The sequence below is a fragment of the Andrena cerasifolii genome, chromosome 3 (genome assembly GCF_050908995.1).
Source record: "Andrena cerasifolii isolate SP2316 chromosome 3, iyAndCera1_principal, whole genome shotgun sequence".
NCBI lineage: Eukaryota > Metazoa > Arthropoda > Insecta > Hymenoptera > Andrenidae > Andrena > Andrena cerasifolii.
Window position 1 is genome coordinate 8,127,446 of NC_135120.1, and position 13,202 is coordinate 8,140,647.

The 13,202-nt window shown below is 51.2% G+C and overlaps 1 protein-coding gene across 4 annotated transcripts in view; it reads right to left on the reverse strand.

The window, feature by feature from the left end:
• Kug (FAT atypical cadherin kugelei) overlaps nt 1-13,202 on the reverse strand; it is a 508,387-nt gene that overhangs the window by 376,746 nt on the left and 118,439 nt on the right. For all 4 annotated transcript variants that reach the window (XM_076808466.1, XM_076808465.1, XM_076808464.1 and 1 more), the window contains exons 2-3: nt 7,693-8,594; nt 4,543-7,256 (exon numbers count right to left, since the gene is read on the reverse strand). In XM_076808466.1, the coding sequence (XP_076664581.1) occupies nt 4,543-7,256; nt 7,693-8,477 (3,499 nt within the window). In that variant the 5' untranslated portion in view covers nt 8,478-8,594. The remainder of the gene's footprint in view (nt 1-4,542; nt 7,257-7,692; nt 8,595-13,202) is intronic.

Consider the following 13,202-nt stretch of genomic DNA (forward strand, 5'->3'; position numbering starts at 1 on the left):
TCGACATTTTCAGGTAGGTATCAAATAGATCTCAATACTTACGCGTAGGTATCAAACTGGTACCGATATTCTCGTATAGGTATCAAATATGCATCGATATTTTTGTGTAGGTATCAAACAGGTATCGATACAATCGCATATGTAATAATCAAAGAAGCATCGATTCCTTTTGATACCTTTGACTTTGATACGTATCAATACCAGATTGAAATCTGCAGAACGGTATCGATATGTATCGATACGGTATCAGTCCCATCACTAACTCTAAGTGATACGAATAAGTAGCACTTATCGCATACCAATTTTCATTCTGCATTCCTCAAAACGGAGAGTTATTTGAAATCAGCAACCCCGCTGAGCAGTGACCCCTGCCTTTCAGCCTGATTGCCTTCTTATCCGCTTATGTATCCCGCGCTCGTGCAAATGCAATCTTTCCATCGATCGCAACAACAAGCAGCGGAAAAACAACGGTGTAAATAAAATATCAGCCGTTGCGTAAGCCGTTCGTCTTGGAACTCTTGGAGCCGGGATCGATACCCACCATCCAATATCGGAGAACGCGGGGCACGGCCCAGGAGGGAAGCGGGCGAAACGACTTTCGAGGGGAATAAAAACATCGCGTTTGTCGATAGAGGTAATTTAGAGCGGAGGTGCGGGCGTTCGCGATCGTTATGCCCGGTATAATTCACGGGCTGCTACGAATATACCGGCTCATACGGCACTCGTCGGGGCTAAATTGGATTTTTACCGCGTCGATGGGGAGAGAGAGACCACCTCCCCTGTCCAATCCGTCCGCCAGGAGAACCCGTCCCTGGTCGTCGTCGTGGCCCCCGTCTTGCATCGAGGTATCAACGAGTTCGATAATTACTTGGTGGGATTTAATTAATTCGTTAAAGGCTAACGACCATGCCTACCGCCTTGCCACTCGTTAACGGGACGTGCACGCGCGCCAGCCTGTCGTCTCTAAACGAGACCCTTTTTTCTTTGCCTCTTAAATACGCTTCGCGAGTTCCTACTGACTTACACAATTCATCCCCAGAACACATTCGATCTACGTATCAGAAGCTCTTCGAGAAGTCTTCTTCGTCCCACGTAAAAAAGCGAACTTGTACAGTGACATCGAGCGCGTCAGCCAACCTTATGGCCCGCGTTCCAGAACCTCTGTCCACGGGAATTCCTCGAATGGCCCCGGTAATGGATCACCAGGCTTATCGCCGTGAGTCCCGCGACTCGCGGCGGACCTTTCGAGTCCGAGGCGGTAAGTCGCCACTGTAGGGGAGAAAAAAGAGGACGAATCTGCTGCTGGATGCCGGGCTCAGGGCCCGGAGAGGTCAAGCATTTCCGGGCACCGATACATCTGCTTGAAATTACGCGGGTCGGCTGGAACGGGCGAGCCGTTTCCTTCGTTTCGCGCACGATCAAGCTCGAATGAGCTTGCGGGCCGCGCCGCCGTAATATGGATATACGTAGGACGTGTACACGTGCGCGCGTGTATGCAGTGCTTTATTAATGGACTAACGCGACACCGACGGGCGACAAAGTGGACAGTGCCCGCGCGGAATAACGCGTTAGCTCGTTTACCGGAAAACGTGCCCCGGTGCCGCGGCGGTCCTCGCCCTTGCAAACTAGGCGTGGCAGTTTTCTATGGTGATCAGAGTTTAACTGCATTTTCCTCGCGGTGGCGACCGGGTGAACCGCGTCATAGCGAATTTAGTCGATCGGCCGGCGACGTCGTTTGCTCGCAACGAACCAACGAACGCGGCCTGGCTAACGAGCCTGCACGTGCACCATCACCCACGACCCGCTCTCTCTCTCAGGCCGCGTACTTTCCACGCGATCGCTCGCTCTGTGCAACAAATCTCTCTGGCCAAATCAAATGCTAATTAGTAGAATAATTTCCATCAAACACTGTCACCGCGACTCGTGGATTTCACACGCGACTATTTAAATTTCAGGCTGTCGAGCAAGTTGTACGAGAGATTGAACTGGGTCGTTTCAACGGGGAGTGCCGGGGGTGGTAAATCAACGGGAAGCTCGAATAAATTGACGGAGATCGCGAGATCGCGTCATCCTAGACATGTGAGAAATGGAGAAGAGAGTCCGGAGTCTATTGCTCGTGATGAAATCACGGAGGAATCCCGCGAATGGTGTTACGAGCACCGTCTCGCTAGCCACGGCTGGTGTAATAATCGGCGTGTGTCCGTCGGCGCGGCAGCGAAACCAACACCGAGAGCCAAGTTACCACCGGTCGTGCACCAAACACGAAGGCAATACACCCGGCAACTTATGAATATTTACACCGTTTGAATATGCATACACCACTGACAATGTATTATTTTTGCTCGACGGAAGATCGATATAACCCCCGCGCTGGGGCGGCACACATTCGGCCAGCGCGCACGAACCTTGCCCACCCACCGCCGCCCAATACAGCTCGCGGCAGCTACATAAGTAGTGTACACGGCGCGCATAACCGTGCACCAGGGGTGCAACGAGCACGGCGCATACGACCGCGTTCTGTTCCGGTGAACGATGGAAACTCGTCGATCGTGACTGAAGCGTGCACGATGCCGGCTACGAGTTTGTTTTTTTTTTATTTTTATTTGTCAACCCCCTCCCGTTTCATCGGCGCGAAATGGCTCGAGTGGAGTCGAAACGTCAGTCGTCGCGATTTATGGCCGCGTACCCGCCGGGACGCCGTTTCTCCCTCGTTCCGCCGAGGATTACTGGTCATTAGTAAATAGATCGCCGGAGAGAAAAAGGGAGGGAGAAAGTAAGAAAAAGGCCGGTCCCCGCTGGAGCGATATTCATCGCCGCGCCGCGTCATTAGCATCGCGTTTATATTAATTAAGCCGCAGTCGGGACGAAGGACGACGAGGCGCGGCGAGGCGAGTCGACGCGCGCGAGATTCCAGGAGATATCCTCGACTGGTCGCGTTCGAGTAATCACGACTGGCGTTGGGCTCTCTGCGAGATCGCTCGGGGAACTAGCTCGTTTAAGATGGAAATTAAAAATAAGGGGGATCGGGGAGGAGTCTTGGATTAGCCTCCTCGGAGATGGAAGTTGCATCGGACCGGGTGCTTTGTCTTTCGTTTTCAAGCCTCTCGCGGCTTCGGATAAGATAATCGACGGGTACTTTTCGCTTCGCATGCCGAAGAAATAACTGTATTCCGAGTGTCTGTATCGCCGGGGCCGGCTCCAGGAAATGGCAGCTCGTGCTGCGCTTAATCGGCCCAAACGATGCGGCGCACGTTCCTGGGTTAACTATTAAACGGGATGACGAGCGATTTCTCGAGTCGTTTTCGCGGTGAAAGGAGACCGCGGGAGAAATTTAATGCGCCGCGGTGGACTCGAAAAAAGGGACCCCTCGCGAGTACCATAATTCAATTAAACCCGTTGCATCGGTATTTAATGGGCCGCGACGTTGTAACTTCGTTTTGGACCGGTGCCACCGCACCATCGGCCCAGGCTGTTGGATGAAAAAAAGTCTCGTGCGCGCTGCGCGTATTTCGCTTTCCCCCCCCCCCCCCTCGTGTTTCCTTTGATCGATCAATAGCAACGGCCAGAAAGCAACGAAAGGGACGAGCAACCAAAGCGGAAAAGAGACGCGGCTCTGGAAATTGGAGCTGTTGCCGCTGGCACGAGCGATTTTTAAAGTTATTGTTACGGTCGATTCGCCTTCTGGCCGAGCTCGAAAGGGAGGCTTCCGCGGAAATAGCGAAAGCTTTGGTCGACGCGCCCTTTTCCCCCGCCAAGCCACACAATTCCCTTCAACTGAATCATCGACAATAAAATGGTTTCTAGTGACTCGATCACCTTTCCGTTTAAAAAATGATAGCAATATTCGTAGACTTCAGTTGCCCCAGTTCGTAGAGCGAACGCTTTGGATTATCGATCGTCCGAGCGGGATTCATACACCCGGAGGATCACGCGTGAAATTTTAGGGTCTGGAAGAAACGGATTTAAATAACAGACCCACGAGAAAAACCAGCCGGCAAAGCTTCCTCTGGGTAATATGCAAATCGCGTGGGCAGAAAAGCTGGATGTTAACGCACCTCACGATGCTTGTCAGATTTAAATAAACGTTCGCATCCGTGCACTCATTGAGTGCAGCCCGGTTCAAAATTCAAGCTCCTCATTAACAATATTTCATAGAATGGCGAGGTACGCGGGCCTCTATTCCCGGTTAGTTCATTGAAGCAGACAAAGCACGAACCTGGAAACCCCACGCGCTAAGATCGCTCGATAGATGCACCAGACCCAAGCGTGTCGAGATTCGAAGCCTTTCGGAAAAATGGATTGACGTTAATGCCGCGATCCGCTTTTTCAAAATGACGTTGATCGCGACGAAGACGAGTTGAAACGAGAACATGTCGACCTGATGGAATCTTGGAGATGCGTCAACAGAATCCAGCGCAATAATACAATCACATTTATAGATGCCTTCTAGGGCACAAGAATATCTGACAGTTCGCCCTCGGCTTGGACTGCGAGTCAACCAACCCGGAAAGCTGATAGGAATAGAACGATCGAAAGACTCACCTTCGTTGTCGATGGAGAAGATACCGATTCCATCGCCGCCTCGAATAGTGTATCCAATCCTGGAGTCGCCACCGGGAGGGCCCGCGTCCTTTGCTCGAACTGTCGTCACCAAAGTACCAACTGGTTGGTTCTCAAACACACTCGCGGACACGACGAAGTCATCGAAAACCGGCGTTTGTAGATTCTCGTTTACGTCGACCACTTCGATTATGACCATCGTTTCGGAGGACAGGGACGGCTCCCCCCTGTCCTTGGCCACTATCGTCAACGTGTGCACCTGGCGCTCCTCGAAGTCCAAGTTCTGAGTAGTCCTGATGGTCCCGGACACGTTATCGACTTTGAAGAAGCCCTCGCTCTCCATGGCGTCGGGCAGGAAGTACTGGATATCGCCGCCCGCGCCTTCGTCGGGATCAGTGGCATCCACAACCGCCACGACCGTCCAAATCGGTACGTCCTCCCGTATCTTCACAGTGTAGCTGGATAACGCGAAGGTCGGCGCGTTGTCGTTCACGTCGTCCACCGTCACGCGGACCAAAGCGTCCGAGTACAACGACGGCATATCCGTACCTTTACCGCCGTTATCTTGGGCTCGTATTCTCAGCTCGTAGATCTCCTGCCGCTCCCTGTCCAACCTCCCGAACACGCTCAGCACACCTGTCACGGGATCCACCCGGAAATCGTTGGTCTCGGTCACCAGGGAGTAAGTGACGTGCGCGTTCTCCCCGAGATCAGCGTCGGTGGCGTTCGCCCGCCACACGTTAGTGCCGTTCAAAGCGGTCTCCGAGATCCTGAAGCTCGCCAGGGACTTCTCGAATCGCGGCGCATTGTCGTTCACGTCCAGCACGGTGACTGGCAGCATCTTCGAGGCGGACTTCTGAGGCCTGCCCAGGTCGTACACGCTGATGTTCAAGAAATACTCGCTCTCCCTTTCGCGGTCCAGGTAGCCTATCACGTTCAGATCGCCGGTGTCGGGATCCACGCCGAACACGGAGTCGCGGTCACCGCTCGATATACAGAACACCAGTTTCCCGTTGTAGTCCAAGTCCCTGTCTCTGGCCCGTATCTTCACCAGCGTCGTCCCGACCTTCGCGGATTCGTTCACCTTGATCTCGCTGGGAAAATCGATGAACTCTGGAGTGTGCATGTTCTCGCCGTACCTACTGGGCGTCAGGGCGACCTCGTCGTCCTTCGACGGCACGTTGTTCTTCTCCGCGGCCGCGATAGCCTCCGTGAGCCGACGGGCGACCCCCGTGTCGCGGCACTCGAAGGCTCCGCTCTGTTCGGACACGAGCCTACCCTGGGAGCCCAGGTTCCTCCTAGCGTTCACCAGGTGCATATGCACGGCGTTCACATCCGCGAAGTGAGTGCCGTCGGTTGCCGTGACGTTCACTATCCTCTCGGTCACCTTGACGTCGGAGAGATCGCAAGTGACTGACAGGACACCGCTCGCGGAGTCGAGGGCGAAGCAACCGTCCTCGTTACCGGAAACTATGCGGTAGCTGATGATGTTGCCGGCGTCGAAATCAATGGCTGACACCGTGATGACTTCCGAGCCGATGGGCACGTACCTCGGCACGTGGCCGGTGCAATCGATCCTTTCGAACTGCGGCCTGTTATCGTTCACGTCCCTCACTTTCACGTGCAGCTGCATCTCCGCTTGTCGCCGGTAAGGCAGGCCCCAGTCGCTGACCCGCACGTGCAGCAGGTACTCCCTCTTCATGGTCTCGTAGTCGAGCACCTGCTTGGTCCTGACGATCCCGGAGAAGTGGTCGATCTCGAACGGCACCTTCTTGATGTTGTCGATGCTGTAGGATATGTAAGCGTTCTCGCCGGAGTCACGGTCTTTCGCGACGATCTTCACCACCGAGGTGCCAGCCGGCTCGTTCTCGTCGATCCACACCTCCATCTTGGACTGCTCGAACGTCGGATCGTTGTCGTTCGTGTCGACCACGTTGATCTTCACCTTGGCCGAGGACTGCTTCCTGGTGCCCGCGTTCCCTTGATCGACGGCAGACACCGTCAGCGTGTAGAACGCTTTCTTCTCGGCGTCCAGGTTCACGGCGGTGTACAGCATGCCTGTCTCAGCGTTCACGTGGAACTCTCCGCCTTCGTTGCCGCCCACGATCTCCAGGAACATCAGCGCGTTCCTCCCTTCGTCCGCGTCCGTCACTTTCAGCCTGATCACCGGCGTGTTGACGGGAGCCGTCTCGGGGACTTTCACCTCGTAGATTTCCCGGCTGAACACTGGCGCGTTGTCGTTCAGGTCGGCCAGGTGGACGGGCACGAATTTGTAGCTGAAACGCTGCGGTACGCCGCGATCCATCGCGCGCAACGTCAAGTTGTACCCCTGCACCGCCGTCTCCCGGTCCAGCAGGTGTAGCACCTCGATGTTGTACTCGTCAGACTGCGGACTACCGGCTGGTCGCACTCTGAAGTGACCAGCTGGGTCCCCGCCCACGATTTCAAGGCTCGCGATCTGCCCGTGGACACCCATGTCGTTGTCGACCACCCGCACGATCGCGTAGATGTCAGCGTTAGAATGCTCGACTATGTCTGGTAGACGATGCACGTAGATTTCAGGTGCGTGCAAGTTCACCTGTCGCACTCTGATCGTCACTTTTGCCGTGCTGGCTCTGCTGCCGCCCCCGCTGCGGAACAAGGCGCCGCGGTCCTTGGCTAGTACCACCAGCTCGTGGAGCGCTCGTTCCGAATACCTGCAGGAAAGTTCAACACACTCGGTTTTCATCGATATTAGAATTCGCGATTCAAGGAAGACACGATGCTAGATTAATTCTTTATTTTCGAAGCTACTTCCTTCCATGCGCGACTCTGGCAGCTCTAGAAAGTATGCTAATCTAGAGAATACGATCTCAAAGCGAGCAAAAACTCCGCACGTCTGTCAAACGCGCGGAAAAATCGGAGGGATCGTTAGTCGAGCTATTGGAGCGTTAACAGGCCGTACCGCGTCTCGCTATGCATCAAGATAAAGACTGAAAAAAGGGCGGCACGAGGCTCCGACAAATTGCTTGGGGATCTACGCGAAGATCTGCAGTTCGTCGTAAACGTTTAGCGTCAGGTCCCGGAGGCAGGAGCCTTCTCTGCCGCGGTGATCGTCAGACGAAACACGAGAATTCTATTACTTGGACCTACCTGAGCGGCCTGGTGAGCGTTATTACCCCACTGACCGGGTGAACGGCGAACTGTTCGGTCTCCTCGGCGAAGCTGTAATAAATCTCGCCGTTCCTGCCAAGATCGGCGTCCTCGGCTATTACCCTGAGTATGCTGCGATGCAGAGGCGTGTCTTCTGTTATAGTTGTCTCGTACTCCGTCGGATAGAAGAGCGGGTTCAGATCGTTGGTGTCCAGGATGGTGACGACTACGGTCGTGTCCGCCTCGAGGACGGCCGCCCTGTGCTTGCCGTCGGTCTTGCCCGCGGTGGCGCGCACTTCCAGCACGTAGCGATCCTTTCGTTCGCGGTTCAACACGTCCACGTTCCCGGTTCGAGTCCGAATCAGAAGGAAACAGAAATCACCGACGGTGCGCTCCTCCGCTTTGAAGAACTTGTCGCGGTCCCCGCTCGTTATACGGAACCGGATGTCGATATTGTCGTCGCCCGGGGACGCGAGCTTTATGCCCATCCTCTCCTCAGGCACCACGTACGTCTTCCCGATAGAGTTCTCCGGGATGGACACATTGTACAGCTGCTGGGTGAAACGGAACTCCTGATTAGGCAGAAAGGGGAAGTCTTCGGCGAGCGAAGTGGACGCGGACGTTGGCGACGTGGGTGAGAACGGTTTGGTGACCGAGCTGCTGGCTGACGAGGTGAACGTGGTCGAAGCCAAAGTGTCGGAAGACGGGGAACCCGCTGTGGCCGCGAACAGCCACAGCCACAACCATGGCCAGGCGAGCAGCACGCGCTGCTTCATCCTCCGCATCGTGTCGCTAGCTCATCGTCGGCGGTTTTTGCGAGGTGAAGCCGTCGTTTCCCCGGCAAGACGAGGGAACACCGTACCTAGCGCTTCCCGTTCCCGTTGCCCTCGTCCGACCACCGTCTGAAAGCATAGAAGAGAAATACGAGTCAGTCCGAGCGAGCTCTCTTCCCTTAACCGTTAACCGGTCCGATCGATTCGGAAAAGCTGGATGAAGTGGGAGCTTGTAGAGCTAAATCCGGGTTATCCTTGACGACAGCCACTGGCTTCCGCTCGATCGAGCATGATGAGTAGACGGTTTACCCGAAGGGGTTAAGGAAGGGCTATTGACAGCCAAGGGTATAAGGGGCTCTCTCTCTGTAGGGGACCTGTGCAGGGAGAACCGCTCCGAGCTATCATCATGACTTACGTCAATGTTATTACGTTTCTCTAAATAAGGAAATAAGAGGAGCAGAAATTGCATCGGTACGAATTCATCAGTTACTAATATCTTACTGTTTGGAACATCAGGCATAATAAATAGGTATCATAACTAAGATCGTTGAGACTTGAATGAAAAACTGCTTAACCCGCGATGGAAACCTAACACAGACCATTTAATCTTACCCCTACTCTAGTCTCATAGATACCTCGATGCGGTCTCGTTTCGTTTTCAAGAGACACGGCAATGTAGAGCAAGTCACATTAGTGAAAAAAGTACGCTGAAAACACATCTCCCTTGACAACTACTGTGGATTTTATTAAAGTATTACGAATGTCTTTCACAAAAGATTGAATAGCATCAAGGGAGATGTGTTTTCAGCGTACTTTCTTCACTAATGTGATTTGCTCTACATTGCAAGCAGTTCGCCATAAATATATATATATATCTATTTTCTTAATAATTCTTAATGCTATGTCTTTCGACAATTTTTGTCGATTTACCTTATTTGACAAATTTTTAGAAACTTGTGCGAAACAAGATGCTCTGTCTATCTATCTATCTAATCTTCTCCGGACAACCTACAAGCCAGCCTGTGCGTCCCCTTCATTTCTATAATATAAGCTTTACATAAAAACTCTAAATTGCTGGTATACAAATATCTGGCAATTTAAATACAATGCAATTTGTTACTACAATATATTATTTTGTACATGCATGGTACAAATTTCCAGAAACTTATGCGCAAGAAGATGCTTCTCTGTCGAACCTACTCCGGACAACTTCCAAGTCTACGACTTTACATAAGAAATCTATTAAAAAAATTTAGCGACTTGTTAATTGAGACAATAATTCAGTCTTATATGTATTGTAAAAACTCGTGACATTTCAAATTTGGACAACTTACCTCATTGGACACTTCGCAGGTTATATCCCATTTAAAAAATTGTCCTAAATTAATATCAGTAAACGCTACAAAATGTGTGAAATCCCCACAAAATTACCTTTTTACAAAAAGTTTCAGAAAAGAGCGCGAAATATATAATCCCATCGAAAAGAATCCCATTTTAAAACATTGTCGTAAATTAATATTATATTAATGTTTTATATTTAACTTTACAAAAATACTGATATACAACAATTGCGCCAATTATCACAATGGCTATTTATAGAAAGGAAAAATCTCAATGGTACTATTAAGAAATGTATTAAATAATATTAAGCAGATATATTTTTATACAAATAAATATTTTATTAAAAATACTTGGCGCTGCGGTCCGAATTGGTGTTGCTAAACTGAATAAATATGTTTAAATTGCATTAATCTTTTTCTCTCTTTCCTTTGCGTGCGTTCGTGAATGTGTGTATGTGTGCGTGTGCATATGCTACGTATGATATTAGAATTAAATATTAAATATATGTAGAATAAATCTGCGTTTCTCGTATGTATATGTATATTATGCATTTTAGATTGCAAGGGAGTTATTGTAAATTATTAATACTAAAACCATTAGCATTTCTTCGGTTTCGCAGCGCCAAGTATTTTGAATAAAATATTTATTCGTATTAAAATATTTATTTGTATAAAAATATATCTGCTTAATATTATTTAATACATTTTTTCATTGTACCATTCAGATTTTTCCTTTGTATAAATAGCCATTGTGATAATTGGCGCAATTATTGTATATCATTATTTTGTAAAGTTAAATATAGAACATTAATATAACATTAATCCACGACAATGTTTTTAAATGGGATTCTTTTCGATGGGATTATATACTTGACGCTCTTTTCTGTAGCTTTTTGTAAAAAGTTAATTTTGTGGGATATCAATATACCTAGGTACCGCGCGAATGTCGCAGGGCGATAATTCTTCGTGCGCGCGGACCAGGACCAATGAAATTTACAAATTCGATGCCCGGCGGATAATTGATATCAATCGGAAACGCATCGGGGAACGAAAATTGTTAAACGCGCAGAAAATAACGTCGATATCCGAACGAACGATATCCGCGGCTATTAAGCCCCGCGAAAAGTAAATCTGCTGCGCGGCATCGATACGCGATCGCGTTTAATTGCCCGCCAACAATCTTTCGCGGCTCGACTCGTCATCCACGTTATTAACTCCGCTTTAATCTCTCCCAGCGTTTTCATTTGTTACCGAGCCGCTCGTTTTACAGAGAGAAGAGACGTGACAAATGCACGTGCCTGCAGGGGGACACGAAATCTACGACGTTTCGTTCCGCGAGAGATTAACCGATGATAGGCTCGCGTGAGCTCTAAATTTCGATCCCGGCAGGCTCGACCAAAGTGCAGCGCTATTTGCGAGGGGGCTCGTTGCAGCCGCTGCATCCAGCTCGGTCCAACGATCATTTCGAACGTGACAGTTTCAGTGGCGGAGTCTGATAACAGCACGAAACACTGGACCCGATAACGGGCGCCGCGATTTTGCCTATCTTCGAGCGCCCACGACTACCCTCTCGACCGGCACTCGAACTCTCCAATCTCGAGTCCCTTCGCCATCGTTCCCAACCGATCGCTTGCGTCGATCTACCGGATCGATGTGTGTTCGCCGACGATGAAGCTTCCTGGATGTGGTATCGACGCATCGATCGGCGGGAAAGCCGTGCAATGCGTCCGATTTCGAATCCAAACAAGGCAAGTGGACTCGCGTGTCCTGCGCCACTCCACGGGGGGCTGTCCAACGAGTGAACAGTAAATTACGCGCGAGGGATGATGTTGCGGATGAAGGTGGTTCAATTTATTCCTTCCAGAGTTTAAGACACCGTGGAATAAAGTAGAATACATTTTTAGGCAACTAATCCCACTCTTACAATTTCTAGCATAATCCAAGGGTTCGTCCATCCTCCGAAACAAAGGGAGTAAAAAGGAATCGGGTCAAACCCCTGCTTTTCTCATTCCAATGGAATCCCTGTAACAAATTTCAAGACCACTCGCTCGCCACGAATGCCTGGGCATCTGATAATTCCAGCCCGTCCAGAAGCAATTCCACGGTTGCAGAAGCGCGGACTTAACAGCTCGCGGGCAACGCCGAGCGCAGTTCGAAAGACGCCGCCGTCTCGTTCGTTTCTTTAACAGGTGTTCTCCTACCTCTAACTAGCCTCGCGTCTCGAGCGCTCGCCTATCTCCAGCCGGGGAATCGGAGCCGCTGACCGTGTGCTCGGCACCGTCGCGGAAAAAGCGCTCTCAAGACAAACTGGCTAATTATCGCGAAGCGTTTTCCCCGCTCCTTCCTCGACGGTGTTTCTTACGCCGCGCGTAAAATCGCCGAGATTATAGGCGCGGTTATTACGACAAACAGCGTCGCGCTCCACTGTGCGCTGCTAGTCGATTTTTAGGCTTGGTAACGAGCTAAACACCCGCGGCGATTCGCTACCCTCCAAGAGGAAGCCGAGGAGGAAACGAACCCGTCCGCGCGGCGCGCAGAGTCGTTGCCAATAAAAGACCGTATGAACGACGGTGTATTTTCAGGTTCGCCGCAGTTTCCGCGCCGATAACACCGTGCCGGCGCGTAATGCGACCGGAGGAACGCGCGCGAGTGGAGCAAGAGACGCTGGTCGGTGCGCCAGGTTGGCGCCAAGGAACATTCGCGTTTCGCCGCTGCCAAGGCGAGTCTTCGCGGTTAACCTTGGGCTAACCTTCCCAGACAACCTTGCTCGGACGTTATCCACACCTGGCAGCGTGTTTCGAAGCGCTGCGACGTAATGCTAGCTTCGACGATCGCGAGTCGCGTTATGTCTCTTAATTGGAAGCAACGCGGAGTGTTCCTAAGTTTTACTACTCTTAGCTACCTCGGTTGAAGCTTCGGCTATGTTATTCAGGCAACATCGATCAGGTTCTGCCGCGAGGCTTTGTCGCGGTGAGATTGAAAAATTAACAGTCTCGGAACCAGTCTCGCGGGACATAGGGCCGTTAAATAAATTTCCGCGTCACGGCGTAGAAAAGGAGCAAAAACGTGCAACCGGTTACGGTGCATCAACGATGTCCTCTGGTCCAGCGGAAGGTAAAGCACCGAACTGCTGGCTGCGAGGTAAAATCGCATGGAGCAACAAACGTCACGGGAGGACCTTTGACCAGGAGCGGAAGAATGCCGCAGCGAAGTCAGACTGGCCCGCCTTGGTCAGCGTGGTTAAAAAGAGGGAAAAATGACTGAAACTCTCCTCATCTTGACTTACGGAACAAGGAAACCTTCTCAGTGAGAGGTGGACGAAAGACAGAAGAGATCGCGAGAGAAATCGCGAAAATTCGGGACGAAGAGTCGCCCAGGTCGCCTCGCTGAGAACGGA